General features: G+C 52.1%; 2 protein-coding genes and 1 long non-coding RNA gene across 5 annotated transcripts; 2 read left to right on the top strand and 1 right to left on the bottom strand.

The window, feature by feature from the left end:
* The first annotated feature begins 102 nt into the window (after window positions 1–102).
* KLHDC3 (kelch domain containing 3) lies at window positions 103–20,274 on the top strand. 3 transcript variants are annotated; one of them, XM_005486752.4, is made up of 11 exons: window positions 103–240; window positions 6,880–7,104; window positions 9,559–9,735; window positions 11,850–11,965; window positions 13,286–13,357; window positions 13,585–13,798; window positions 14,116–14,202; window positions 15,464–15,572; window positions 18,944–19,017; window positions 19,374–19,452; window positions 19,642–20,274. In XM_005486752.4, the coding sequence occupies exons 2-11, from the start codon at window positions 6,951–6,953 to the stop codon at window positions 19,706–19,708; spliced, it is 1,149 nt and encodes a 382-aa protein (XP_005486809.1). In that variant the 5' UTR covers window positions 103–240; window positions 6,880–6,950; the 3' UTR covers window positions 19,709–20,274. The 3 variants fall into 3 exon arrangements, with proteins under 3 accessions (XP_005486809.1, XP_005486810.1, XP_074392892.1); XM_005486753.4 differs by lacking the exon at window positions 103–240 and adding an exon at window positions 449–648; XM_074536791.1 differs by lacking the exon at window positions 103–240 and adding an exon at window positions 1,841–1,863.
* A 144-nt stretch (window positions 20,275–20,418) lies between these two features.
* LOC102072529 (neuronal PAS domain-containing protein 4) lies at window positions 20,419–25,515 on the top strand. Its single transcript, XM_005486836.4, has 8 exons — window positions 20,419–22,251; window positions 22,772–22,938; window positions 23,037–23,173; window positions 23,359–23,464; window positions 23,606–23,852; window positions 23,985–24,094; window positions 24,472–24,607; window positions 24,864–25,515. The coding sequence occupies exons 1-8, from the start codon at window positions 22,151–22,153 to the stop codon at window positions 25,159–25,161; spliced, it is 1,302 nt and encodes a 433-aa protein (XP_005486893.1). The 5' UTR covers window positions 20,419–22,150; the 3' UTR covers window positions 25,162–25,515.
* Window positions 20,655–24,882, bottom strand: LOC141728472 (uncharacterized). The gene is made up of 2 exons (XR_012579407.1): window positions 24,697–24,882; window positions 20,655–24,641 (listed from the first exon to the last, which is right to left on the bottom strand). It is a non-coding gene; the product is annotated as an uncharacterized LOC141728472 (long non-coding RNA).
* Window positions 25,516–25,517: the final 2 nt, after the last annotated feature.

Below are 25,517 nucleotides of genomic sequence, written 5' to 3' on the forward strand. Positions count from 1 at the left end.
TCGGTCTGGGCCGGGGCCGGAGCAGCGCGCCGGGGCCGGGCCCGGGCGGGGCGGGGAACCCAGGGAGCCGCCCCTGAGGGGGGCCGGGGCCCGGCACCGCGGAAGGGCCTGTCGGGGCCGCGCCGCTCCGGCGGGGGGGCGCCCGCGGACCCGGGCGGGGCCACGCCGCACTACAAGTCCCAGGGAGCGGCGGGAGCTCGTGTCGGAGCGGGGCTGTCGGCGCTCCTTGTACGGGCACAGGTACGGGGCTGGGGCTGGGGCTGGGGTCGGGGCCGCAGGGGTGGGGGGAGCCGGCGGGGCCATGCCGGGGCCGGAGGAGGCTGAGGCCGGTGGGCCCCGCCGAGCCCCTCCGTGAGGGCCAGGGGCGCGGGGCCGCCGCCCTGCCCGGGTGCTCTCGGCCGGGCCCGCGGGCGGCGGGTGGGGGCGCGGGGCGCACGGAGGGGCTCGGGCGGGGAGCGGCGGCCAACGGTGCTGGAGCGTGTCCGGAGCTGGGCAGAGGAGCTGCTGAAGGGTGCAGAGAGGGAGTCCTGTGAGGAGCGGCTGAGGGTGCTCAGCCCGGAGGAAAGGCAGCTCAGGGGAGACCCTGTCACACTCTACAGCTGCCCGAAAGGAGATTGTCACCAGCTGGGGGCCGGCCTCTTCTCCCAGGTAACAACTGACAGGCAGGTCAAGAGAAATAGCTTCAAGCTGCACCAGGGAAGGCTTAGATTGGATGTTAGGAAAAACTCCTTCACGAAAAGGGTAGTCTGGCGTTGGAACAGGCTGCCCAGGGAAATTATTGAATCACCATCCCTGGAAGTGTTAAAAAAATTTATAAATGTGGTACTTTCAGGACATGGGTTAGTGGTGGGCCTGGCAGCGTTGGGTTAATGGCTGGGATCTGTGATCTTGGAAGTCTTCTCCATCCTTAAAGCATTCTGTGACCCCACACATCCCCATCCTCCCAGGCAGGTCAGTGTTAGGAAGGCTGCCCTTCTGCCCTGGCATGACCTCTGCTGTGCTTTCTCTCTCCATCCCGTGGGCTCATGTGGTTTCAGACCCTTTATTCTCTCACCCAGTCGTGGCTGGCATGGGGCTGCGTGCCAGTCCCATGTGCCAGGCAGAGGAAAGGGAAGGCTGGCACCTGTGAGCACCACCCTGCCCGGGGATCAGTGTCGGTGCAGCAGAGGGGCGGAGGAACAAACTGATGCAGCCCTGTGTAAAGCTGTTAGCTCGGCTTTCCTGAGCCTGCTTCCCAAGCCAAGGGCTGCCCTTGGCCTGGCACAAACAGCTTGACAGGCTGAGCCAAATTCCTGATGGGGAGCTCAAGCAGTGACTCCAAAGCTTAGGCATACTCCATAGAGAAGCTGGGGTTTGGGAAGCAAGGTGAAGAATGGAAGCCAGCTGAGTAGGTGCAGAATCCAAATATTAAGCAAAAGTAAGTGAGCAAAATATTTGGTGAAAAATAAGGAGATGGTGAGGCTGGCTGTGGGGATGCCACTGGGATAAATTTGTGCCTGAGCAGTGTGGCCTGTGGTTCCTATGGCCAACATGAGCTTCCAGAGCAGGCTCAGCGCACGAGCTCCAGGGCTGTTCTAGCACCATCTAATTTACTGGGGCTGGAATTGCATTGTGAGTGTCTGAGCTGTTGAATGTGCAAGCTTGCAGTTTCACACTGCCTTAGCACAAATGCTCCAAGCATTAGATAAATGTCAAGCACAAGTGAAGAAAGCGGGTTGTTCTCATGTTATCTCTAACAGTATGTTGGATGTGCTTGAAATAGAACAGTCTATATGGACTGCTGTGAACTGGCTGGGCTATTTTAAGGGTTACTAAACCTTGTGGCTGGTGTCTTTTGGGAGACAGGACTGAGGCAGCCACACGGTAGGATTTGTTCTCTGGGGCAGCTTTGCAGGGTCGGCTGCTCTTCTTTGGGTTCTGCTGTGATTCTGGGGGTGGCAGAATGAGCCCTTGAAAATCCAGGCTGCTGGGTTTGTCCCCCTTGCTTTGGGAATTGGGTGCAGCAAGGCTGATCTGAGCAGGTTTTAGGAATGGCTCTAGGTTTCCTTCTGTGTGCATAGAGGAGTGAGAGAGCCCAGGGAGCTCCCTTTGAGCAAAGTGGATCCAAGGATATATGGGTTTGCTTTAAGATCATCACCTGGCTGCTGTACTTGGAGATGGTCAGTAGCTTTCTATCTTGAATTAATTATTTTCATACCTAATTGTAGGGTTTGGAAATATCAAGCCTAAAGTCAGTAGAACAAACAAGTGAAAAATCTGACTGAAACCTGCTTTGGTTTTTTTGTTGTTGTTTTGGGGATTTTCTTCTATCTGTGCCACAGTGTTCAAGTCAGCACAACAGTTTTCGAGCATGTGCTAGTGAGAGATTATTGAGTGATATTTGTGTTGATCTCAGGTGTCCATGTGCTGTGTTGTTAGGCTCTTGTTAGTGTAAGCTGCAGCAGTTGGGATGAAGGTTCTTGCAGGCATTAAGTGCATCTTGAGGCAACAGCACAAGCAGAGATATGGGAGTGCTTTCTGTAGGTGCTGTATTGAAAGAATGCAGAGCTGAATGAAATCTGATTGTTCCCTGGCTTAGCAGTGCAATGCTCCAGGTGCTTTGTGGCAGAGGAACAGCACACTGCTGTTGTCACTTAATTTCCAGCATCACCAACATCAGGTACTTCACCAGTAAGTGAAGCATGTCCTGATTTTTAGAAATGCTCTTATTCCATAATGACAGGACCTACCAGGGGTTTCAGCATTTCTCTGCATCCTCTGTGCCTTACTGTATTTCTGGCTAGATCATGGCAGACCAGGGAAAAGGGGAGTTGTGAAGATTGCAGGGTTAGAAGTAAGAGATCTGTTCATTTTTGGAGAGTGAAAGTGAGGATCTAACACGAGTCAGTGGAAGCAAGGATGGCTTGAACAGAAGCTGTGATTCTGTGTGCCTCATCCTGCAGTGCCCTCCCAGTTCTCTAATACAATTTGCCTCTGTCTTGTCAATATTTTTGTGTTTTATAGCCTACATCACTGTTACTGGTGTCCTAAATGAGAAACCACAGAATGTACTTTGCATAATCTAATACTGTACAATTGGGGGAAATTGTTAGTAAGTTGTTTCTTATCAATTTTGCTTTTTCCCCTCTCTCCTTGGCTGTGTCCTCTGTGATCTGTAAAGAAATCTAAGCTGTAGCTTAATGTCAAGTGCTGCACTTCTCCTACTAAGAAATCCTCATAGGAATGGGACTGAAAAGTGGTTTATTTATGTCCTCATTTATGTCATAAAAATTAGCATTGGAAATCAAACTTGAATGGAACTCAACAGTGTCCATAGGTGTAGGACAGAAAATATAGTTTTTTCTCAAAATATGTGTCTAACTCTTATTTGCAGATAGTGCACAGAGGGGGCTCAGAGGAGGAGAATGCTTTGGGATGGAAGATTGGTCTAAAGAGACAATTGTAAATAAGGCAGGCAAGGAGAATCTGGAGCTGGGCATAGAAAGCATGGGGTGGAGCAGGGGAGGCATCCTCAGGAGACAGGGCTGTGCAGGGAGGAGGGGAAGCCAGGCCTGTGTGAGGCTGAAAAGGGGCAAACAAATCCTGGTGGTGGCAGGAAGATGTGATGGTTCCAGGGCAGGGTTGTGGCCAGTGGCAGAAGAGGAAGATGAGAGTTTGCATGGGTGTTTTTGTTACAGGGTACAGAAGAGCTCTTGGGTTTGGAAAATCCCTTCCAGCTTGTTAAACCCTGTGTTTCCCCATGGCCTGTACAGATTACTTCACACTTCTGGTCACTCTGTCTTGGTGAAGTGTTCAGATGAGTGTTTGCTTTTCTTGGCTCTGAGGAGGGGCAGCAGGAGGCTGTGCTGGCAGAGCTCTGTGTTTGCTCTAAAGGGGTATCCCAGCACAGAGCCAAGGCAAAGCACAGCCAACTTCCATCCCATTGCCCTCTCCACCACTCCAGACCTGCCAGTCACCTGGGGAAAACCTTTCCCAATAATTGTATGAAACAGCATTCCAACATTGTTGCTTCAACCTCAGCATCTTTCTGGCAGTGCCTGGAGCTTCTCAGTGGACCAGATTTAACCTCTTGGGATGAGCTTCCTTCTGATGGGAATGGCAGAACTGCTGGGGCAGGGTAGCCAGCTCCTGTGGCAGTGACAGGACCAGCATCCTTGCACCTGGCTCAAGGGAAGTCCCAAGGGTGAGGAAGAGTGTTCCCAGCCTTTCTGACAAAAAACACAGGGGCCTTGGTACAGTGCCTGCCAGCTGTGCTCCTCTACCTTAAGTAGGAATCAAGCAGAGAACTTGGAAATAAGATTGATCCTCTTGGTCCTCCTGGATTGGGCTCAGTCTGAAGGGTATTGAAAATATTGATGGTGGTGATAAAGACCAGTTAAGCTCCTTGAGGAGTATTTTACAGAATCACTTAAACAAGAAGAGATTAGGAGGGAAACATTGGTTAGATTTTTCAGGAATAACTTGTGACTGAGGCAGGAAACAGATTTAGATATGTGAAGCCTTCAAAATAGCTTGGAAGGTGCCTTTGGTGGGTTCCATGGAAACTCATCTGTTCTGTAGCTTTGCAGAAGACTTATGCAAGAGTGCTGCCTGGCTTAAAAAAAAAGATGCTTAAGGAAAAAAAGCTGTTAGATCTGAAATTGAAGCATGGCCTGTGGAAGATGGGGGCTGTTCCTGGGCCCTTCTGGAGCACCCCTGCTGGAGCAAAGCTTGCTGCAGCTTTCTGTGTTACTGACTGTAGTTTAGGTTAGGGTGGTTGCTGCAGGAACAGGCAGGTTTGCAGGAGAGACTCCTGTTGCAATAAGGCTGCAGGATGGTCTCTGTTTGGGCTTTGCATGTGTCCTATCAAATTAATGTACAGAGCATGAAAACAACTGAAAAAATAAATAACTTTTAAAATAAGCTACTCAAATTTTAATGACATTTGAGAGTTCTGGAATGAGGTGAGTGGTTACTGAATGGTTTTGAGCTGCCTATGGAGTCAGTGGATGATACTGGAAGTCTAAACTCTGCTGCATGCCAGGAGCTCCCTGTTGGTGGCATCTCTTATTCTCCCTTATTCTAAAGGAGGGATAAATGTGAGAGTGTGGGTGTGCTGGGCACTGGGGTGGCCAGGCTGCTGGTGGGCCTCGTGGTGAGCAGTGATTCCACTTGACTGAGGGGCTGGGGGTGGCCTGCTGGAGCAGAGCAGCACAGCACTGCCCCTCTTGCTGCCCTCCAGCCAATTCAGAAACCTAAAACAGGAGAGAAGTCCTCCTTGCCAAAATGAAATGGGACAGAGCATAGGAATTGTATGTGTAGGAATTTAGTCCTTGTTCAAAGGCATCCCCAAATTTCTTTGGATTCTTCAAAGGCTAAAACTGATTGTGAGATGGGAGCATGCTGAGTGAACCTTTCAATAACCTAGAAACAAGAAATAAGACAATTTTATTTGTGCTGTCTGAAACACTGACATTTCTTCTAATGCCTGTTTTCAGCTAGGAGAAAACTGTTAAAAATCAAACTGAGCTGCTGTTTCAGAAGCACCTGGGCAGGACTCTCCTCTTTGTTCTTACATCCAAAGGAGAATCTCTGCAAGAATCAGCTGTGGTGACTTCTCTAAGATATGATCCAAGCCATCTGTTTGAGGAATGAAGGATATCAGTTGCTTAACAAGATGTGATGCTACAGAATTTTCTTAGTTATTGCCTGGGTTTGCTATGGGAGGAAAAGACCTTTTCTGAGCATCACCAAAGAGCTTTTTACCTAGATTAGGGGATTTCTGCTCTCTTGTGTTAATTAGCTTGAACCCTAGTGCTCAGATCAATGAGTCCAAATGCTAATGTTGTCACCCACCCCTATAATGGTGTGAAAAACGCCAACCACTTGTTTTTAAAATTTTAAAAGTTTAATAGTAATAAAATGGTTATAAAAAATAGTAATACAATTAGGGCAATAACAATTTGGACAGTTTGAATTAGGACAATATGAGACAATAAATACAAAGAGTTACAGACGTCCGGGTACCTTTTTCTGGGTAAAATAAGCCCGAAAAAGGACCCACGTTAACAGAGGATTAACTCTTAAAAGCAACAGCCTGTTGCACATTCATACACCTCATACATGATGCATAAATTCCATTCAAATACAGGATTCTGTCTGGTCAGTGTCAGCTTCTTCCTCTGAATCCTGACAGTGCCTTCGAGGCAGGAAGAAGCTCATTTCTTCTGATAAGAGGGCAATAAATTCTTTTTCTCTGAAAGATTCAGGTGTCCTATGGCTGCTATCTTGCTGCAAGTCCTTTTCTTAAAGAAAGTATCCTACATACCATAGTTTCTATTTTAACATTTTTTATAACCTAAAACTATACTTACCACACTACTTAAGAGAATTAATACAGCATTACTTTCTAACACAACACATATAATATTCATTTTAATATTTACAAAAAGCCAATCATAAAATACATGCATTTTTCACAACGGGAAGTTGGTTGCTTTATGTAGGGGTGATTCTTTGGAGTTTTTTTGTTGGGTGTTTTGTTTTTAATCTTTTCCTCTGCTGTTTCTCAGACCTGATCCAAAGAGCACGCTCTTCCCTCTGGGTTTGTTCTTTTCACCTTCACCGCTGGCTCTCGCTGCGTGTTTTCATTCATGCGCACAAATGGCTCTGACATGACCGTGACGTGTGCGTGCCCAGGCCCAAGGTGTTTGGCTGGGGCTGCCTGTGCAGCCACCCTGAGGGGTTCTGTGTGCAAGGGCACCTCTGCTTGCTCCTCTGAGCCCAAGAGGAACATTCCCAGTGGGAGGCAGGTGAATGAGGTCACACTGAGGTAACCTTTGCAGCAGGCATTCAGGGAAGGGTGGATGTTGTTATTTTGGCCTTGTGTGTGCGTTGCAGCCCTTGCAGCGGCCTCGGAAGCATGCGGCTGTGGCACTGGGGGCCCTGAAGAGCACCTGGCTGGCAGAGGAATGCTCCGCTGGGCAGTGCACTTGGAAGGGGGCCCACGCAGGGTGAACCACGCGGCCGTGGCTGTGGGCCACAAGGTCTATTCCTTCGGTGGCTACTGCTCGGGAGAGGACTATGAGACCCTGCGGCAGATCGACGTGCACGTGTTCAACGCAGGTAAGCGTGGCCTTGTATAGGAGTCCCTGTAAAATCTGTGTACTGTGTAAGTGGCCTTGCCCCAGTCCTAGTTATTCTAAATGAGCTATGGCTGTGAAGTCCTTAGTTGGGCAGCAGCTGTGGCTCGTGAAGGCAACTAGGATAAAAAGGGGGTGGGTTGAGAGCCTTAGAGGAGTCCTGACGGAGCCACAAGGAACAACACTGCTGAGAGGAGCTGCATGTGAGAAAGCCAGCCAGAAGGTATGGACTCTAGAAATATAATAACAACAATATGATTATAGCATGTCCTCGTGAGCACAAAGGACTTGGCTTGCTGGGCTCACTGCTTTTCTCACCTGCTGATGCCTGACATGTTATACCCTGTAACATGCTGTCTGACTCTTAAATTTCCAGAAAATGTTGTCAGAGTAGGTAGAAGCCTTTTTCTTTGTGCAGCCTTGCATTTTCAGCTTCAGGGGCTCTAGTTCATGTGACTGCTAGGATAGGGACTCACTGTGGTGGTCACATAGCCAATGGTTTGGTTTGTCCTTGTTCTGTGCAAACACAAAGTCAGCCAGGTGCAAAGAGGTGATATGGAGCTGGCTCAGGTCCCCCGTCATGGCAGCATGTCCATGTTCAGCTGCCCATAGCGCGGAAGGAGCACGGTGTGAGACATTGCACTCGCTAAAGATTCCAGGTGTAGACATCTGAGCTGTTTCCCTGTGGGGGCAGCTGACAACTGGAGTCAGTAGGGGCATGTGGCTAGGAGGGAGGCCTTCCCTTTTTGGTAACAACTATCATGCAGATTCACAGCATAGCTTAGAAAAGCATCTGCAACTGGAGCCATTTGTGTAGGGTAACCAGTACCTGTCATGAGGCTGAGTTGGAGCCATGGTTGTGCTGGCACAGGCTGTATTTCTTGATTGAGTGCTCCTTGAACTAAAGAGGTTACTGAGCTGGTCCCTTAAGCATTTCCCTGTAATTAGGCAGGTGATTAAAAAACTGCACAGATGCTTGGGTGGCTCCAGCTAAACAGGGCCAAGAACAGAGAACCAATGACCAGTTTTGGAGACTGGACAGCATGCTGAATGCCCTGTGAGCACCCACCCGCATGTAGACAAACCTAGTTTGTCTGTAAAATGCAGTGAATTCACTCCTTTAAGACTGATATGCAGCAGGGATAATAGCATTGGTTACAGAGGGCTGCCAAGGTGACCTGCTCTCAGGGTGGAGGGGGTGTAGCTCAGGATCCTGTGAACAGTGACATTCACCTCTGTCCAGAGGGACTGGGCTTTTATACTCAACACAGCTGAATGTTGTAGAACGTGCCAGGTAGAGCAGCATTATCTTCTGGGGAAGCATAATGACTGTGCCCAAAGGAATGCTCTTGTGTTGTCTTTGCCTCTTACCACTCCCAAGTATTAAAGTGTCAGAATGCTGCAGCCACCACAATGAAGGTGACAGTGGCTTCCCAAGCCCTTGCTCAGCTAGCACTGTCAGGTGGCAGTGCCAAAGCCAAGATACCAGATTTTGAATGAGTCTTCCAAAGATGAAAACTATGTTTTAGGTAGGAAGCATCCAGTCTAGCTTGACTTTAGCATTGCATGTGCTTCCTCAGTGCCCTTTCTGCCTGTGGGGTAGATGCCCACCTTTTGAGATGCCTGACTTTTCCCTTTCCCTATGTTAGTATTTCAGAGGAGCTGCAGACTGTTTTCTGCTGTATTTTGTATCAGCTCTGTGTAGAAAACAAACCTGGAGGCTGTATGTGGTGGAAGGAGGGTGACTGGTGCTGTTATGTAACACTTGCTGTGGCTCTTGCACTGTGATTAAACCCTGTAATACCTGTTGACTGTTCTGGCTGCTGCTGGACATGACACACAGGAAGGGGAACCTGTAATCCCAAAGAACTCCTATTAGTAATGCAAGGTTAGCAGGGAGAACTTGAGTACAGATGGGGTAAAGGAGGCAGACAGCCACCTCATCTGTAGCTTGAAAACCAAAACAAAAGCAAACAGACCCAGTTCCTACAAAACTGCTGGGTTGTTTTACTTAAACTGTGCTTGTGCAAGTCCAAGTGATGCCTTCAGGTGTTCCCTTGCATTTTTCTGCAGTGAGTTATTCCTGTGCTGCCCATTCTCCCAGCTTTGAGTCTCTTCAGCAATCTCACTGGCTTGAAGTAGTGTCTGCATTCATGGTCCCCTCTGTACTTCTTCATTTTTCTTTCCCTATTTGTTTATGTATGTGCTGTACCTTTCACTCACAGTCTAGGATGAGCCAGAGTGGAAACCTTTTCAATGAATTGTTGTAGAACAGAGCCTGGTTTTGCCTTCTGTATTTCTTAACTAGCTGCTACTTGAGGTCAGACACAGCTTTCTCTTGTTTACTCACCTGCTTCTGCCCCTTGTCACGGGGTAAAAAGCAACACACAGGATGGGTTATGAACTGTCAGCAATGGGCTCAAACTTGTGTTTCCAGTGTCTCTACGCTGGATCAAGCTGCCTCCAGTGTGGACAAACAGCCGAGACCACGTGAGGGAGGTGCCCTACATGAGGTATGGGCACTCGGCCGTGCTCATCGACGACACCGTCTACATCTGGGGCGGCCGCAACGACACCGAGGGAGCCTGCAACGTGCTCTATGCCTTTGATGTCAGTAAGTTCCAGCTTCTCACTGCTCCTTGGCACAGCTGGTCTTGATCACACCTCCTCTCTGCCCCCCAACTTGTTTTCTTGTCGCTCAGTGACAGTCTGGAGGAAATGTTGTCACTGTCTGTTTGAGCAGTTTTAGAAGTGGAGTATGGTGGCCTTTGTGCTTACAAGCCTTTGGGCAGAGATTGCTGATCTTTTCTAGTAATGAAAATGGTTTTAATTTTTCTATCAGCTTTGTGTGCTCTCTCTGATAGTAGCAATAATTGAAGTGTTCTCTCTATGTGATATAGTATTCCTTAATTGTGGCTCTTGATGATTGTGGTTCCTCTCCAGTGTGGTTCTTCTTTCTGAAGGTGTGAAGGAGAGTGAGGAACAGCACAGGAGTAGTCCAGGACAGGATGGCAAAATCAGGGGAGACATGAGTCAAGTTAGATAAACCTGAAAAATAAACTCCTTGAGCCTTTTAGTTGGCTTCTCCATAGCATTGCTGGAGCACCTCTGGAGAAAAGGCGCCATCAGGAACTGCATGGACACAAGTGTCAGGAAAGAAAAGGAGTATATCTGGATTCTGGATGCAAGTCCATCTAAATACTGGCCAGTAACTGTCTTACTGAGCTTGCAAGGAAACTGCTTGCTCTGGTGCTTGGTCCATGGATCTCTTCTTTATCAGGAAGAATCTTACAGCTTATGGCACAGGGTTTCCCCCTTCCTTCCCCTGCCACATGCAGCTGAGAAGCCACCAGTAAAGCTCTGCCTACATAGAGGCTTTGTAGTGGGACCTGCCCAGTCTCCCTGGCAGCTGCAGTGCTTTAGCATTAAGTGAAAATTTACAGAAAGTCCTGCTCCAAACCCTCTGCCGCTGTCTGTACACACAGGCCTGCCATTCCTGGAAAGTGTGGCTGGCAGTCACAGTGCGATGTCTGCAGTGTAAGTTCCACTGTAGGAGTCACATCAGGCTAAATAAAGTCCTGTGTGCGTGCAATTTTGTCTCTGCAGTGTTGAGCAGATCCCAAATTGAGGTTTTTCCGTGCTGCAATTGGGTGAGCTTTTGCTGATATAATGTGACTGAGTTTGGAAGCAGCCCCAGGGAGAGAAGGAACTCGATAGCCCTGGGATGTCACACTAGAGCTCCCCAGGGATTCTGCTGACCTTGCAAGACCCTTTGTGTGGTGCCAGCTGGAGCATAGGTGGACACTTGTGTCCACAGGCCAAGTTCAGGGAAGTCATCCTCGTGCTTTGGCTCCACAACTCTCTGAAATAAGCACTGTTCTTGGCAGCCAAGGGCTGTTAGGGAGGGTGGGGAATGTCTCCTGCAGCCTCAGGGCTTATCTGTGCCTCTGGGAGCTCTTGGGGCAGGTGCCTGTTAGTGCTTGGCACCCAGTCCTGCCTTGGCTCTGTGCTGCCCTGGCATGGAGAGCAGCTCTGCCTGGATTTAAGTCATCTTCTAAATCAAGCCAGCCCCTGGAGTGTGCAGGCTGAGGGGCAGAATGTGTTTGGTGCAGGCTCACAGGGAGCATTGTGAAGGGTGGAGAGTGAGCAAGAGGAAAGGAAGAGTGAGGAAAGTGAGAGAATGTAACAAGTGGAGCAGATAAGACAGGGAGAGCTGCACTGCAGAGGTGGAGATATGCACAACAGCTAACATGGAGAACTTGTGATTAAATGATTTGTATCTGGTTTTGAGAGCTGTTTTTCCTCAGTCATGCTCAGTTACTGAGCATCTCCACGCCTTGAGGTCAGTTGTGCCACTTAGCATTATTGCTTCATTGTAATAGAAAGTGTGAATGCAGAGTTGATAAGTGACTCACGAGTACACTCTGCAAGAGATTCTGTAAAAGTAACATTGTTCAAGCCCTGCTGTACTACTCACACTTAAAATGTGACCTCTTTGTCAGGTCTGTGGCCATGCCAAGAGGCTGAGGATTCTGTCACTGTGTCCCTCTGTGGGGGCTCAGGCAGGTAGCCTTGCCCAAAGAAGCTTGCAGCCTCTCTGGCAGGGCATGTGCTTTGTGAGAAAGCAGGAATTATTTTTGCCTTAGAAATTTAAGAACAGCAGTAATAGAACTATCCCACCCCAACTCCTACTGTGTTTTCTCAGCATTGCCTCTTGTTTTGTTTCAGACACACACAAGTGGTTCACACCAAAGGTCTCTGGAATGGTCCCAGGGGCAAGAGATGGGCACTCAGCCTGTGTCCTGGCAAAGAGCATGTTTATCTTTGGAGGCTATGAACAGCTGGTGAGTGATCGCTGTAACTGTTAATTGGTGAGCCCTTGGGAAAGAGGGTGTTGATACCCAGGACACTGATAGAGGCAGGACACGGGGGTGTGTTTGTATTCCAAGTCACTGTCATTTTGTAACTTAGCAAAGTTATGGCATTAGTGCCCAGGTTATGCTAATTGTTTTATGGAGAAGATGGTTGGAGAAGCAAGTCCAAAAAAGTGTTGGATTTTTTTTAAATTCCACAAAACATGTTTACCACAAAGAGGTAAAAATTTAATTTTTTTCTGGCTCATTTCTCAGCCAAATGTAGATACATAAATACACAACATTTTTAATAAGTATATATTGATCTACATTTATTTTAATTTGGCTCAGAAGTGAGCCAGAAAAAACACTTTCTGCAGTGTTGCTGTGAGGTTTTGTCCTAGTCTGGTGTGTGTTCCCTGCAGTCTCCACTTGCTCTGACATCTTGATGATCCCTTTCAGCAAACATGTGGTTGCATTCCCATTAGGAATACCCTGAGCCAAAGTTCATCCTGCAATAGCTGTCAGTGTACCTAATGCTCTTTTTAGCAAATCCTCATGATGTAATCTTAAAAAGTGGGTAAATAAAAATTATCACCAGATTCCAGAACAGATGTGCAAAGTCATGTCTGTTTGTTTGGAAGAAAGTTTGAGCTCTGTTACAGAAATTTCTGGGTTATTCCTTCTTTTCTGAGGGTGGTAGGCCAAATCCATTATATTGATCACAGCAGCAGGAGGGGTTCAGATGTTTTTTTTTTAATCAAGACCAAATAAACCTCTGGCTGTCTTGCTGCTCTCTACCTTGCCTGGAGGAGCAGGAGTCCACATTGTTTGTGTGAATGCAGTGTCCTCCAGGCAGCCAGCTGCAGATGGGTTTTGTGGGGCCTCAGAACCTGGAGTGTATTTGCTCCTGGATGTTCAGCTTCCCAGAAGTAATCTTGGCTTCTGCATCTCCTTAGGCAGCCTTAGCAGAGACAGTTTGACTGTCCTGCTAATGCCTCTTAGCTGCTGCTACATGGAGAGGAGGCAAACTCCTGCCATGAATGTATTGTGTGCAGGACAGCCTTTGTGGGAGGAACTGAGCACCAAATAAATGGGAAAGCTGCAGGAAAAGACAGGACACCTTTGGGAAGAAACGGGCTTTGCTTTCCTCTTGTTAAGTGATAAGTGCTGCCTGAGCAAGCACCTTGTTTCTTAGGAAGCTCTGAATCCAAAGGGATGCTCCAGCTCTGCAGGGCAGCATCCTTCTGGGGCTGGATGTGACCAGGCTTCTCAGTCCCTTTGTGACCAAGCTGCTTTTGTGTCTTCCAGGCTGACTGCTTTTCAAATGATATCCATAAATTGGACACCACAAACATGACGTGGACCTTAATCTCTGCCAAGGTCAGTGTCTGTTTTTCCCTCTGGTTTGTGGAGGAACTTTTGCATCTGCCATTCTCTGGGGTAGCTGCCCACACTTGTCTCACAGCTTCTGGCTGATGTGGCTGGGCTCTACAGGCTGGGGAGTTCTCCAGGAGAAGGCAGCCACCCAACTTCCCCATCAAGATGTGTTATTTCCCTGGCTGATCTGCACTCTTTCTTTTGTTTTTATTTTCTATTCTGTCCCTCAGGGTACTCCAGCTCGCTGGAGAGACTTTCATTCAGCTACCATCATTGGAACAAAGATGTACGTGTTTGGTGGCAGAGCTGATCGCTTTGGGCCCTTTCACTCTAACAACGAGATCTACTGTAACAGAATCAAAGTGTTTGATACAGAAACCAACTCCTGGCTGGACTCCCCTCACACCCCTGTGCTCCCTGAGGGCAGGAGGAGCCACTCAGCCTGTGAGTGTGGGTCTGCCGAGGGTGGAGGGAAGTTTCTGCCACTCAGCCTGTGAGTGTGGGTCTGCTGAGGGTGGAGGGAAGTTTCTGCCTCTCTTAGAAGGAGTGTTTGCTCTGCTGGGCAGGGTTGTGGGTTAGAAAGGGTTGCACAAAGCCCAGTTTCTGTGCAAAGCTGCTGCCCACCAAAAAGCCTTGCACTCCCCACTGCACATGAAGGTGATATAAGGAGAGGTGGACAGCCAGCACCACGTTGGTTTGTGTTTGGTGTTGGGTCAAGGACGTGCTGGGTGCCCTCTGATGTCTGTGCTTACTCCCTACAGTCAGCTACAACGGGGAGCTCTATGTATTTGGTGGCTACAATGCACGCCTGAACAGACACTTCCATGACCTCTGGAAATTCAATCCAGGTATTTATGCTTCTGACTTGCTGCAGTGATAGTGCTCCAGGCCCGCGGGCATGTGAGTGCTCAGAGGAACGTACTGTCCAAGGAGTGCTGCTGGGGGGGAATGGCTTTTGGCTCTTCTGACAGCAAATCACTACTGTGCCTATTCCTCCTTGGGATGTTCCCAGATCTCAATTATAAAATAGAAAATGAGGTATTGCTGAAAGACATATTTCATTGGAAAAACTTTGTCTTGTTCTTAAACATGCAAAAGTAGTGACAGAAGAGAAGATATGGGAAAGAAGTAGGTTTTAGGGAAGAGAGAGACTATAGCTGGAGAAACCATTCAACTTGAGCTGCAGGATCACCATCTCTTGGTACCAGCTCAAACTGTGCTGCAGAAGGGAGGTTCTTCAGCTGGTACCCTGAATCTCACTCAGCTGTGAGCCAGTTTGGGGTCCTCAGGCACGTTTCACTGTCTAGACTCATTTTGTTTGCTAATTACTTTGTAGTAAATTTACCTGAGAGCAGCCAACCAGCTGCTTCCCAAGCTGATTGTGAGCTGGCAGAGCTCCTCCTGCAGGTTTCAGTCCTGTGCTTTGTCGCCCCCAAGCATCCTTGCCGCAGAGAGCAGCAAGAACTAAGGCTGCTGTCTCCACCTGGCCCAGTTCTCCACGCCCTCCTCCCACAGCCGAGCTATCCCAGCGGCTGATGCACCTCTGCCCGGCTGCTCTGCGATCGCAGCCTGCCAGCAGATGGCGCTGGTTCCTGGATCTTCCTCCTCCAAATCCCGACCGCAGCAGGCCCTGGGGAAGGGAGGCTGCCTGTCTGTCCCTGCAGCTCTGCCCAGCACAGCTCCCTGTGATGTGGGACCCGCAGCCGTGGCAGTCTGTGGGTCCTGGTGCTCAGGCTTTGCAAGTGAAAGGCCTTGATGGGGCCCTGAGCAACCTGGTGTAGTGCAAGGTGTCCCTGCCCATGGCAGGGGGTTGGGACAAGATGGTCTTTAAGGTCCTTTCCAACCCAAACCATTCTATGCTACGACCTGCAAATCCTGTCTCAGCAGGCAGAGCTCCAGGACTGTGACTGGCACTTCAGGAACAGCCTCATGGAAGTGCATGATTGGCCATTAATGAGGAAGTCAGGGGAGAGGCTGCATATTGGCTAGCTGGTGTCTGTGGGGTACTGGGTCTCTGCTTTTCCTGTGATCTGTTTAAATTCATGGCCTGCTTATAGCTGGTCTTGGCCAGGCTCTTGTGACAAGTTTTCTCTCTTTTCCTCCTGTTAGTTTCTCTTTCCTGGAGGAAGATTGAGCCCAAGGGGAAGGGGCCATGTCCTCGGCGCCGGCAGTGCTGCTGCAGAGTGGGGGACAGAATCATCCTCTTTGGAGGTACCAGGTGAGTTGTGTGAGGTGGCTCCTCCAGAGGCTTTGCCAGCCCCTTCAGCACAGTGTCCCTTCACACTCTGACCCATCAGATGGACTTCAGAGGCACGTGGCAAGTGTCAGCCTATCTGACAAGTGTAGGTAATCATGGACATCAGGGTCCCCTGAAAAAAGGCCATGGAAGAGATTGAAGTGTCATGTAAGCTTGTAAATCTTCTGGTGACAAGCCATCTTGTACATGTAGAGACAGAAGGGTGTAACAGGCTGCTCAGGAGGGGCTGTGCAGTGCTCAAGCTTTCTGGTAAAGAGGTTGTGGGGATAAGAGAAGAGATCCTGCTATCAGAAGGACATGTATCTCAGTCTGCTGTGTCAGAGCAGACCTCAAACTGACCTATCTTCACCTACATGCTGCCCTGCTTCTCCCACCAGAGCTTCTTTCTTCCATTGGCAAGTGTGGGTTCTGCTGCCAGGCTGCAGTGGGATGTCAGCTCAGCTGGGAGCTGTTTGAGGAGCCTACACACATGACAAGACAGTGTTGCCTTCTGCCAGTGTTCCTTAGCAACGTTGCCATTCACAACAGGGACCTGGTGTTATGGATTTAGCTGTCAAACACTGGAAGTGATACTGTCAGGGTGCAGGGCAGCTGGATGTGGCCAAGAGCCTTAACAGCTGCTAAAAGAAAGGAAGTGGCCTATCACCAGGACACACTCCATGCTGTCTGGAGTGACAAATTGCAGCTCTGGAGCACAGTCCTGCTTGCCAGTATCTACCTTGCAGAGACATCTTAAATGCTTTCAGCTCTCCACATGGTTGGGAAAGCTTTGGGGCTCTCTCTGGGTTCTTGACAGTAGCTTTTTGGGGATGCTTCTGAAGCAAACTTGGGGCACAGAACCAAGGGTGACCTGACCATACCAGTGTGTGATGGGGTGAAGGGGGAGTGTGCTTAGCTGTAGGATGTCCATGTCACTTTGAGGGAGTGCTTAGTGCAGGTGAGGTATGCAGAGGTGCTGAGTTTATCCAGTCTCCTCAAAGATACTGGCTGCTGCTCAGTACAGCAGAAGGTAAGGCTTTAGGGGAGTTTTGGGTGGTCCCAGATTCTGTGCTGTGTAGATTTGTGTTGCAGCAGCAGCTGAACTTTGATGTTAAGCCTTGGCACTCCTGGGAAATGCTAGCATACCACAACAAATTTGACACCAGCTTTTTGGAGTTTGGTTCACCCTTGCCAAGCAATGCAGCAGTGCCTTGTCTTCTCCATGAACCACTTCAGAACTCAGCTTGTTGCTTAGGTCAGGCTCAACCCCAATACAGGCCCATTCATCAGCCATGGTGTGGGCTGGGAAGAGCTGCTGGCAGCCAGGAATGCAGCCAGCTTGGGCTGGAGGGAGGGTCTTGGGGAAGTGGGAGGTGGGGGTGGGCCATGCTGGCTTCCTGTAACAGTTATCAGGTGTATTCTGGAGCTGCCTGGCGAGATAAGAAGTTTTCCAGGAAGTCGTTGTAATGGAGAACTCCCATGGGTCTGCCTGCTGACCTGTGCTCCCCGGGCTGGCCAGGGGGAGGGGTGGGGCTGTCCTGCAGGGATCCTCAGAGGATGAGCCGGCAGGCTCAGCTTTCTAGGGAACAGCACTGGGGGATGGGCAGCAAAGCCCCTTCGTGTCTGCCTTTCCAGGATTCACACTTCCTGCTGAAGAGACGCTTCTGCAGGCTGCTTGCTCCTAGGGCATCCAAAAGCTTTGTTTCTTTGGTAGTCCTGGCCAGAGCTTGGTGATTTTGCCCCAGCTGTGGCCAGGAGCAATCCCTCACTTGTGTCCCATTTAAGGGACCAGGAAGCTTGGTGTTCCCATTAGCTGTGTCACAGTTGTGGCCCTGGTCTGGTTTCCTCCCAAGCCCAGCAGCAATTCAGTGTGCAGAGACCATCCACAAGGAAGAAGTAGGGGGAGAGAGAATGCTATAAAACAATTTAGCTGAAGAGATGCTGATCCAGATTTGGCTTGGGACTGTGTTTTCCCTGACAAGGCTTAGGAATTCTGGCTCTGGTGAGGGAATAGGGGCTGTCACTGAGTGCAGGGTGAGTTGTTTTGCAGCTGGAATGAGCAGCTTTGCTGGGCTCTGGCTGCCAAAGGTGTGCCCTGCACGCTGCTGTGCTGCCTGGAGGTTGCCTGGTCTTGAACTCCAGGCTCACTCTGCTACTTTCCTTTTGGTGATTAAAGGCACAGACATGGTGCCTGCTGGCTTTCCTTTGATAGATAAGGGATGGCCTGGGGTTTCCTGTGACGTGGATGTGAGATTAGATTGTGGTGTGGTGAGCACAGAGGTGGAGTTAAAGGGGCTCCTGCCTGTATCCGGGCAGATGGGTCCCATCAGCAACAGGTCTGTGCCAGCACTGAGCTGTGCTCTCAGCTTGGCCTGAGGTTGTGGGGACCTGGGGGAGCAGGTACTGTCTCATGTCCCATGAGTGTGAAGCTTAGTGGGGAAACAGAGACACAGGGGCAAGGAGTCACTACATGAGGTCAGTCCCAGCTAAGAGGTGAGGGGACACTAAGTTGTTTTGTCACAGACCAAAGCAGGACTTAAAACATTTTTCCTTTCTTTTAAATTCTCCAAACAACCATCAGCCAAGGGAGTATTTTCCCCTCTTTCAGCACAGGCTGATCTGTCTGTGCAAGGAGATGTAGTGTCCAGTCTCTCAGGTGCTTTGGTTGTTCCATCAAGACCACTGTGGCAGGAAACCATAGGTGAGGCTGGCTGTTCCCTAGAAATGCCTGGTGCTGTAGTTCCTCATCAGCATTCCTGGACCAACATCAAATGGGAGTATCAGTAAATTGGAATTGGTTTAAAATGACTACTGCATTGCTCAGTGCTCAGCTACAGTCTTCTGAAATGCCATCCCCATTTTGGCTCAACCACTCCAGCTGTGCCTGGAGTCCAAAGTGATTCCTCAGTCAGACTGAGAAATGTCTGTGCTTGCCCTGCCATGCAGATGTTTAGATGTTTTCTAGCTGCTTTCTCTACACTCCTCTCACAGCATCTGAGGGGCCAAGCTGAAATAAATGCAGTAGATCTTAAATACATGAGAACAGGAGTGATGGACAGGTGAGGTGAGGGGGAGGCTCATGGTGGAATCATCATGGTCATCCATGAAAAGGAGGCAGATCTCCCATGCCCTGCAGAGGAAATAGTGTGGGTTTCTGCTCCCTGGCTCTTGTGCAGCTCTGCCTACTCTGCAAGGAGCTGAGAAAGTGATGACTCTGAGTGCTCCTTGGGACTTCAGAGGGGATCACAGGGCCCCTGCCTGGGACAGGGACATTCCTGGGCTTGCTCAGCCCTTGGTAAGCTGGTGTATAAGAATTTTGGCACTGACTGACACACTGTGCTTGGTTTCTGCAGCCCATCTCCAGAGGAGGGAATGGGTGATGAATTTGACCTGATGGATCACTCAGATCTCTACATCCTCGACTTCAGTACGTGAGCACTTCCTGCCCAGCCTGTACCTCTTACTACAAGGTGTCCTGTGAGCAGGCCCTGCTGTGAAGCACCTAAATGTGCTCTCTGTGGCTGCAGGTGCCATGTCCTGGAGCCAGACACCTGTGTCTGACCAGTGTGCTTGGCTCAAGGCACAGCAGCCAGAGGTGCAGCCATGCTTTGTGCACTCCTGCATGCAAGGCCTCTTGTGGGAGCACCCCAGCCTGTCCCTGGTGTGCACTCTGTCCCTCAGACAAGGCTCTGCCCTGTTTCCTGTGGCACTGACTGCATGCTGCTGGGGCCTCCATGGTGTCCAGTCAAAGGCTGCTGTAGCTAAACTGCTCTCTTTTCCCAGGCCCCAGTCTGAAGACACTGTGTAAGCTAGCAGTGATTCAGTACAGCCTGGACCAGTCCTGCCTTCCCCACGACATCAGGTATGGTGTGCCTTGCTGGGAGCTCACCCTGGGTGCTCCCTGACCTGCCTGAGGGCTGCCCAGGGCCCTGGGCACCTTTGTGGGCTGGGCTGGAGACTGTAGCTGAGGCTGACATGAAGCAAAGCTGCTCTAGCCCTGGGCACTGTGTTTGTGCTTTCTCTGAGTGTGTGTCCTCTTGGTGTGTTACAGATGGGAGCTCTCAGCCATGACAACCAACAGCACCATCAGCCGCCCCATTGTCTCCAACCAGGGCTGAAGAGAACTCGTCCTTCCACCACCCTGCCCTCACCCCTCCACATACTGACCTCTTGCTCCACTGCCTGCATGAATTTTTAGCCCTTTCAAGCAAGGAATGTGTGAGCTCAGTTTGTCTTGCCCTAGCTAGACCTCCCTCTGCCCTTGTCATGCTTTGGGCAGCACAAGGGGGCAGGCAGAGCTGGCCACTGAGGGAAAAACTGTCTGGCCCCAGCAGCACAGCTGTGACCCCTCTCCTCACTGGAGGAGCTTCCTTTCCCTTTGCCTGTGGAACTGCAGCTGTGCTGTTCGGTGTGCAGCCACTTTCCAAGGGCCTGAATCAACTCTTACCACCAGCCATGGCCCTGGGGTTGATGTCAGGGTCCACCTGAACTGTTCCTGCATTGCCTCGAGAGCAGGAATCTCTACATCTGCTCCTGCCAGCACTGACAGCTTCCTGGCACTGAAGGGCAGGCCCCAGCTCCCAGCTGAGCACAGTGTGGGGGCCTGGGCCCAGCTGGACACTGCCCAGCTCCCATTGTAAAACAGCAACTGGGGGAAGTTTTATAAATGGTGAGGCAGACGTGGTTTCTGTGTGTCCTAGCAGATGAACTGGGGGAGAAAAGGCTTTAGAGGGGAGAGACTGAACCAGGTGCTTTTCCCTGCAGCTGCAGGCACTGGTGGCTTGTGGCAGTGGCTGATGTGAGCCACAGCCCTGCCTGGGGTGGGCAAGGGAAGCTGGGCCCCCCTCCAGCAGCACTGCCATGGGGTACCTGCCTCCTGCCCAGAACTGTGCTGTCCTGCAAGAGGACAGAAGGAAAATGGTGTCTGTCTCCTTGGGCTGCTCTGCCTCAGGTAGGTGGGTGCTCTGGAGCTTCCTGCTTCAGGGCTGGAGGTGGAGGGATGCCTGGGACAGCCTGCCTGCCTGGCACAGAGGGCTGTGCTCAAACCCTTTTTCACCAACATGAGGCATCTGATGTGAAGAGGAGCTCCAGTGGCAACTGCAGTGGGGCTATTGCAGAGAAAGCTAAGGAAGCACTTGGGGCCTTTCCTGGGATGTAAAGTCACAGGGGGTGCTGAGATGGTGGTGGCTGCATGCCAGGAACATGGGTGGCAGAGGGCCCAGGCTGTCTGCCCTGAAGGCTGGCACATGGCCAGGGACCAGTGCTCATCCATCAGCACGAGGTTGCAGAGGTGCCTGGGCTCCTCAGCCTGCAGGAGGTGGCCAATGCAAGCACAATGGAGCAATCTGGAGTGATGTGACAGCAGTGAAACCCCGTGGCAAGAGAACAGAAGGCGCCACAATGGTGACAAGAGCTTGTTCTTCACACACTGGCAGCACTTCGCTGTGAAGGTGATGAGCATCATTGGCCTGGAGGGAAACAGGCTCTGCTGTGACAGCACATCTGGCTGAGGGGGAGCAGCTCCAGCATCCTTTGTGGTCCTTGGCACCTGCAGGTTACCAAGAGGATTTAGGAGAGCATCTCCCATGTGTTATCCAGCAGCTCTAACTCCTTCCCTCTATCAGCTGCCTCAGCCACAGGCCCTCTCTCAAGCTGTGAAATAAATGGTGGAGTTTTTTTGCTGTGCACTAAAGCACCAAGCTGACTCTCCTTGCAGGCTGCCAGGCACTAGGAAATGCCCCCTAAAACCCAGAGTCCCTGTGCTGGTCTGTGTGGTGCTGAGCACAGAGGCTGCTCAGTTCTGTCACTGGGAGGAATCTCAGTCTCTGGGGCAGTGAGTGGAGCCAATCAGCCCCAGAAAGGCTCAGCACCCCATGCCAGCTGCCTCTAGGAGAGCAAACCTTTGTGGGGGACAGGTCTCCTCTGGGAAGGAAAGGGGCTCATCAGGGAGTGGAGTCACTGACACCCCTCTCTTCTTAAAGGGTTCTCTTGGGTCCAGGGGTACTGTGGCTCTAACCTGCCTCTGCCAGGAACCTACTGCAGGCCTGGGCATGGCACACTGCTCACCACCTTGGTCCTGGTGTTTCCACCTCTATTTTCTTTCTTATCAGCTCCTTCTCCCAGCTCCCAGGTCAGTCATCAGTGGTGCTGGAGAGCAGCTCCCATTCAGGCAGACTTGACACAGGATGTTCTGCAGGGCTGGCAGGAGCTGGGCAGATGTGTGCCCCACAGGGAGATCCCTGCTGCCTTTGTCACTGCCCCCTCCTGAGCGGCAGGTTTGCTTTAAAGACCCTGGCTTCCTTTTATTACTTCCCCTCTCAAATTTCAACTGCTTGCAAGGGCTATTTTTAGCAGCCTGCCTTCTAAAAATAGCCCCGAGCTGTTTGGAGTTGCGTCACAAGAGGTAATTCTCGCCCCTGAGTGGCTTGGCCTCTGCGCCCCGGGAGGCTACAAAAGGAGGCCGGGAGCAGCAGGGTCAGCAGGTTCAGCCGCAGGCGAAGGAGGCAGTGGTTCCCTGCCAGCGGTTCCCTGCCGGCCCCAGCCATCCCAGCCCCGGCAGCATGACCATCTTCTGCAGCCACTGCCACCGGCCACTGCAGGCAGAGATGAGCTGCCTGCCCGCCAGGGCCAAGCAGGCGCCCAGCGCCCCGAGGCCCTTCAGGTGAGCTCTCTCCCACCTCCTGCCCTCCCTCAGGGCTGGGATGGCCTCCCAGAACCCCGGGATAGCTACTGTAGGCTCTGATGGCCCTTGCAAGGTGCTGACACCAGCCTGGGACAGCGGTACTGCCAGCCAGTGCATGGGGAGGAGGTGCAGGAATTTGGAGGGGCAGAAGTATTTTAGGTGGTTTAGGAGGAAAGGCATATTGTACTGGGCTGGGGTGCACATCCCAGCACTGGATGTACTTTCCATCCTGGTGGGGAGGTTGTGTTACATGGGCTCAGGTCATTGTCCAGCCTGGTGCCCAGCAGGAGAGGCACCAGCCATACCAGCAGCGTGTGCCCCTGGCTAGGCTGGAGCACCTCTGCCTGTGCCTACAAGGTTTGCTCTCCTAGAGGCAGCAGCTGGCACGGGTGCTGAGCATCTCCATATCCCCGAGCTGGCAATTCTTGCCACAATGACAGGCAGGGAATGCCATCCCTTGCCCTCCCTGGACAGGTGTCCCACATGGTTGGCTTTGCAGGTCAACCAAGAGCGCTTCCAAGGCTCGCCGAGACCAGATCAATGCGGAGCTGCAGGCGCTGCGCTCCCTGCTGCCCATCTCTGCCCAGGAGAAGGAGCGGCTCTCCTACCTGCACACCATGGCCCTGGTGTGCCTCCGCCTGCGGGGGGCTCAGCTCTTCCCTCCAGGTACCCTCAGCACTGCTGCACTCCACGCTCCCTTGGCTCTGTGTGGGGCACTGCCCCTGCCTCATCCAAGACAACTCTTCACCCTCCTCCCCCTGCAGGCTTGGCTCCTCCTACGGGACCGGCCCTTGGCACAGAACTACTCTCCCTGCTCCCGGGGTTTCTTCTTGTGCTCTCAGCAGACAGCAAGCTGGTCTACATCTCAGAGAACGTGGCTCAGGTCCTGGGCCTCTCTGTGGTAAGGCCTGCTCACTGGGCATTTGCAGTCACCGTCCCCATACCCATCCTGGTGCCTTCATTGCCTGCACGGCACGCTGCCCCAGCAGACACTGGGCTGTGGCTGCAGCAGGCTGTGCACCCACGATGGCAGCCAGGGCCCACTGAGACAGGCACAGTCTCTGAGGGCAGCCCTCTGTTTGTCAGGTGGAGCTGCTCGCTCAGGGGGACACACTCTTTGACATCCTGGATGGGCGAGTGGGAGAGGATGTGCACAAGAAGCTCCTCCTTGCCCGGGAGGAGCCTGGCAGGGGTAAGGGACGCCTTGGCTGGCATCTCATGGATCTTGCCATCCTGCTCTGTCCCTTGGATGTGATTCCAGAGCAGGGCCAGTCCTGCTTGGAGCAGAGTGAGGGAGCTCCTAACCCACTCTGAATGGTTTGTTTCCCTGCAGAAGTCACTTTTGTCAGCGAGATGCGCACGTCCAAGGCCTTCCGGCTGCAGCACGGGGGCAATCGGGTGGTGGCAGTGTGCGGGCGCTTTGTGGCCCTGCACTGGCCACCCTCCCCCTCCAGCACAGCCTTCCTGGCTCTCTGCACACCCCTTGTGCAGTCACCCACAGATGGCGAAGCTGCTTCCCAGGATGACATATTCCAGAGCATGCATCTCCTGGACATGACGTTTATTGATGTCACGGAGAGGTGAGGGGTGCCTGTTCCCACACAGTCCCAGCTGTACATCTCAGCCAGCAAGAATAATTCCCTTCACCCAGCCTGTGTATGGGATGCAGGCTCCATACAGCACTCAGTCTCCACTCCCCTTGTTTTCCCCAGTGTCACCTACCACCTCGGCTACCACCGGGAGGAGCTGGTCGGTCAGTCGTGGTACAGCCTCCTGCACCCTGAGGATGCTGAGCTGGCAGCTGCCCAGCACAGGGCCCTGGGTGAGTGTCACACCCAGGAACGTGTGTGCTGTCCCCTGGCCCAATGGTCTGGTTATGCCTGAAACGTGGCTATCCAGGATAGCAGTGCCAAAGTGAATTCAGCACTCCCTGTTGTGAGTCCCTGCTCCAAAAAGGATGAAGTGGGGAAGTGATTACACGCCCCATACGCTGTCTATAAGTAGTTTCCAAGCTGGGGGTGGGCATCCTGCTTTGCCACGGTATACAGAAGAGGGACAAGCCTACCTCAGCCCCATCTCTGTGTTGCTTCTGTCCTGCTGGGGCTGGCGGCAGAGCCCACCGGGGCAGCCTGCGGGGCTCTCCCGCACCCCGGGGCCGTGCCCTGCTGTGGCTCACGCAGTCCCTTCCCTTGCCCGCAGCGCTAGGCGCCGGGGCCGGGCCGGCAGCGGGGACCGCTGTGCTGCGAGTGCTGCGCAGGGACCGCGCCTGGAGCTGGCTGCGAGTGTGGGCGCGGCGGGACGGCGGCTGCATCACCTGCACCTGCCGCTGCCTCAGGTGAGCGGGATCCCGGGAATGGGGGCTGCATCACCTGCACCTGCCGCTGCCTCGGGTGAGCGGGATCCCGGGAATGGGGGCTGCATCACCTGCACCTGCCGCTGCCTCGGGTGAGCAGGATCCCGGGGGGTGGTGGGGCTGCATCACCTGCCGCTGCCTCAGGTGAGCGGGATCCCGGGGAATGGTGGTGCTGCATCACCTGCACCGGGCGCTCAGCCAGGGTCCGCAGGCTGTCGCTTACCCCGTGTCCCCGCAGGGAGGAGGAGGCGGCCCACCTGCGCTCCCGGCAGCCCCGCGCCACCGCGCCGCCCGCGGGCGCGGATGTGGCCCGGCTGGCCGAGCAGCTCCGCGCCCTGGCCGACAGCCTCTCGCCGCCCGCTCCGCCCTGCCGCTGGTCTCGTCCCGAGGAAGCCGAAGACGATGCCTCTGTCTGCCTTGGGAACTCTCTGCTGCACCACCCTCCTGCCCAGTTCCTTCGGTTTCCCTTCGAGCAGAAAATAGGGTGCGACATTCCAAGTGTGCTCCCACAGGTGTGGAGTGCTGAGAGGTGCTGACACCCCTTGGTGTGCTGGCTGTACCTGTCCTATGCAGGCCGCTGTGTGTAACCACAGTTCAGCCTGCTAGTCACGTCCGACAGCTGCAGGTGATCCAGCTGGAGGCCATGGCAAACCTTCGTTTAAACTTGGTGCTCGCATTAGAAACAGTCTGGGCTGCGATAAATACGCCATCAGGACGGCTCAGTCCCGCAGCGCAAAGGGATCCAGATCTTGCACTTAAAAACATTTATTGACTTCTTAGTTGGGTATCGCCAGGGCCTTTGTGTACATAACCCGTTCCTCAGAAAGAAAGGATTTTTTGCTTAAAAAAAAAGGAAAAAAAAAAAAAGACAATAAACAGCGCTCCCCCACGT

The sequence above is a fragment of the Zonotrichia albicollis genome, chromosome 3 (genome assembly GCF_047830755.1).
Source record: "Zonotrichia albicollis isolate bZonAlb1 chromosome 3, bZonAlb1.hap1, whole genome shotgun sequence".
NCBI lineage: Eukaryota > Metazoa > Chordata > Aves > Passeriformes > Passerellidae > Zonotrichia > Zonotrichia albicollis.

Excerpts from the sequence above, each read along its gene's own strand:
- LOC102072529 (XM_005486836.4), top strand. The coding sequence starts at position 22,151 with ATGACCATCTTCTGCAGCCACTGCCACCGGCCACTGCAGGCAGAGATG. Across the intron at positions 22,252-22,771 it reads AGCGCCCCGAGGCCCTTCAG|GTCAACCAAGAGCGCTTCCA; the intron begins GTGAGCTCTCTC and ends TTGGCTTTGCAG. Across the intron at positions 22,939-23,036 it reads GGCTCAGCTCTTCCCTCCAG|GCTTGGCTCCTCCTACGGGA; the intron begins GTACCCTCAGCA and ends CTCCCCCTGCAG.
- KLHDC3 (XM_005486752.4), top strand. The coding sequence starts at position 6,951 with ATGCTCCGCTGGGCAGTGCACTTGGAAGGGGGCCCACGCAGGGTGAAC. Across the intron at positions 9,736-11,849 it reads GCTCTATGCCTTTGATGTCA|ACACACACAAGTGGTTCACA; the intron begins GTAAGTTCCAGC and ends GTTTTGTTTCAG. Across the intron at positions 14,203-15,463 it reads CCTCTGGAAATTCAATCCAG|TTTCTCTTTCCTGGAGGAAG; the intron begins GTATTTATGCTT and ends TCCTCCTGTTAG.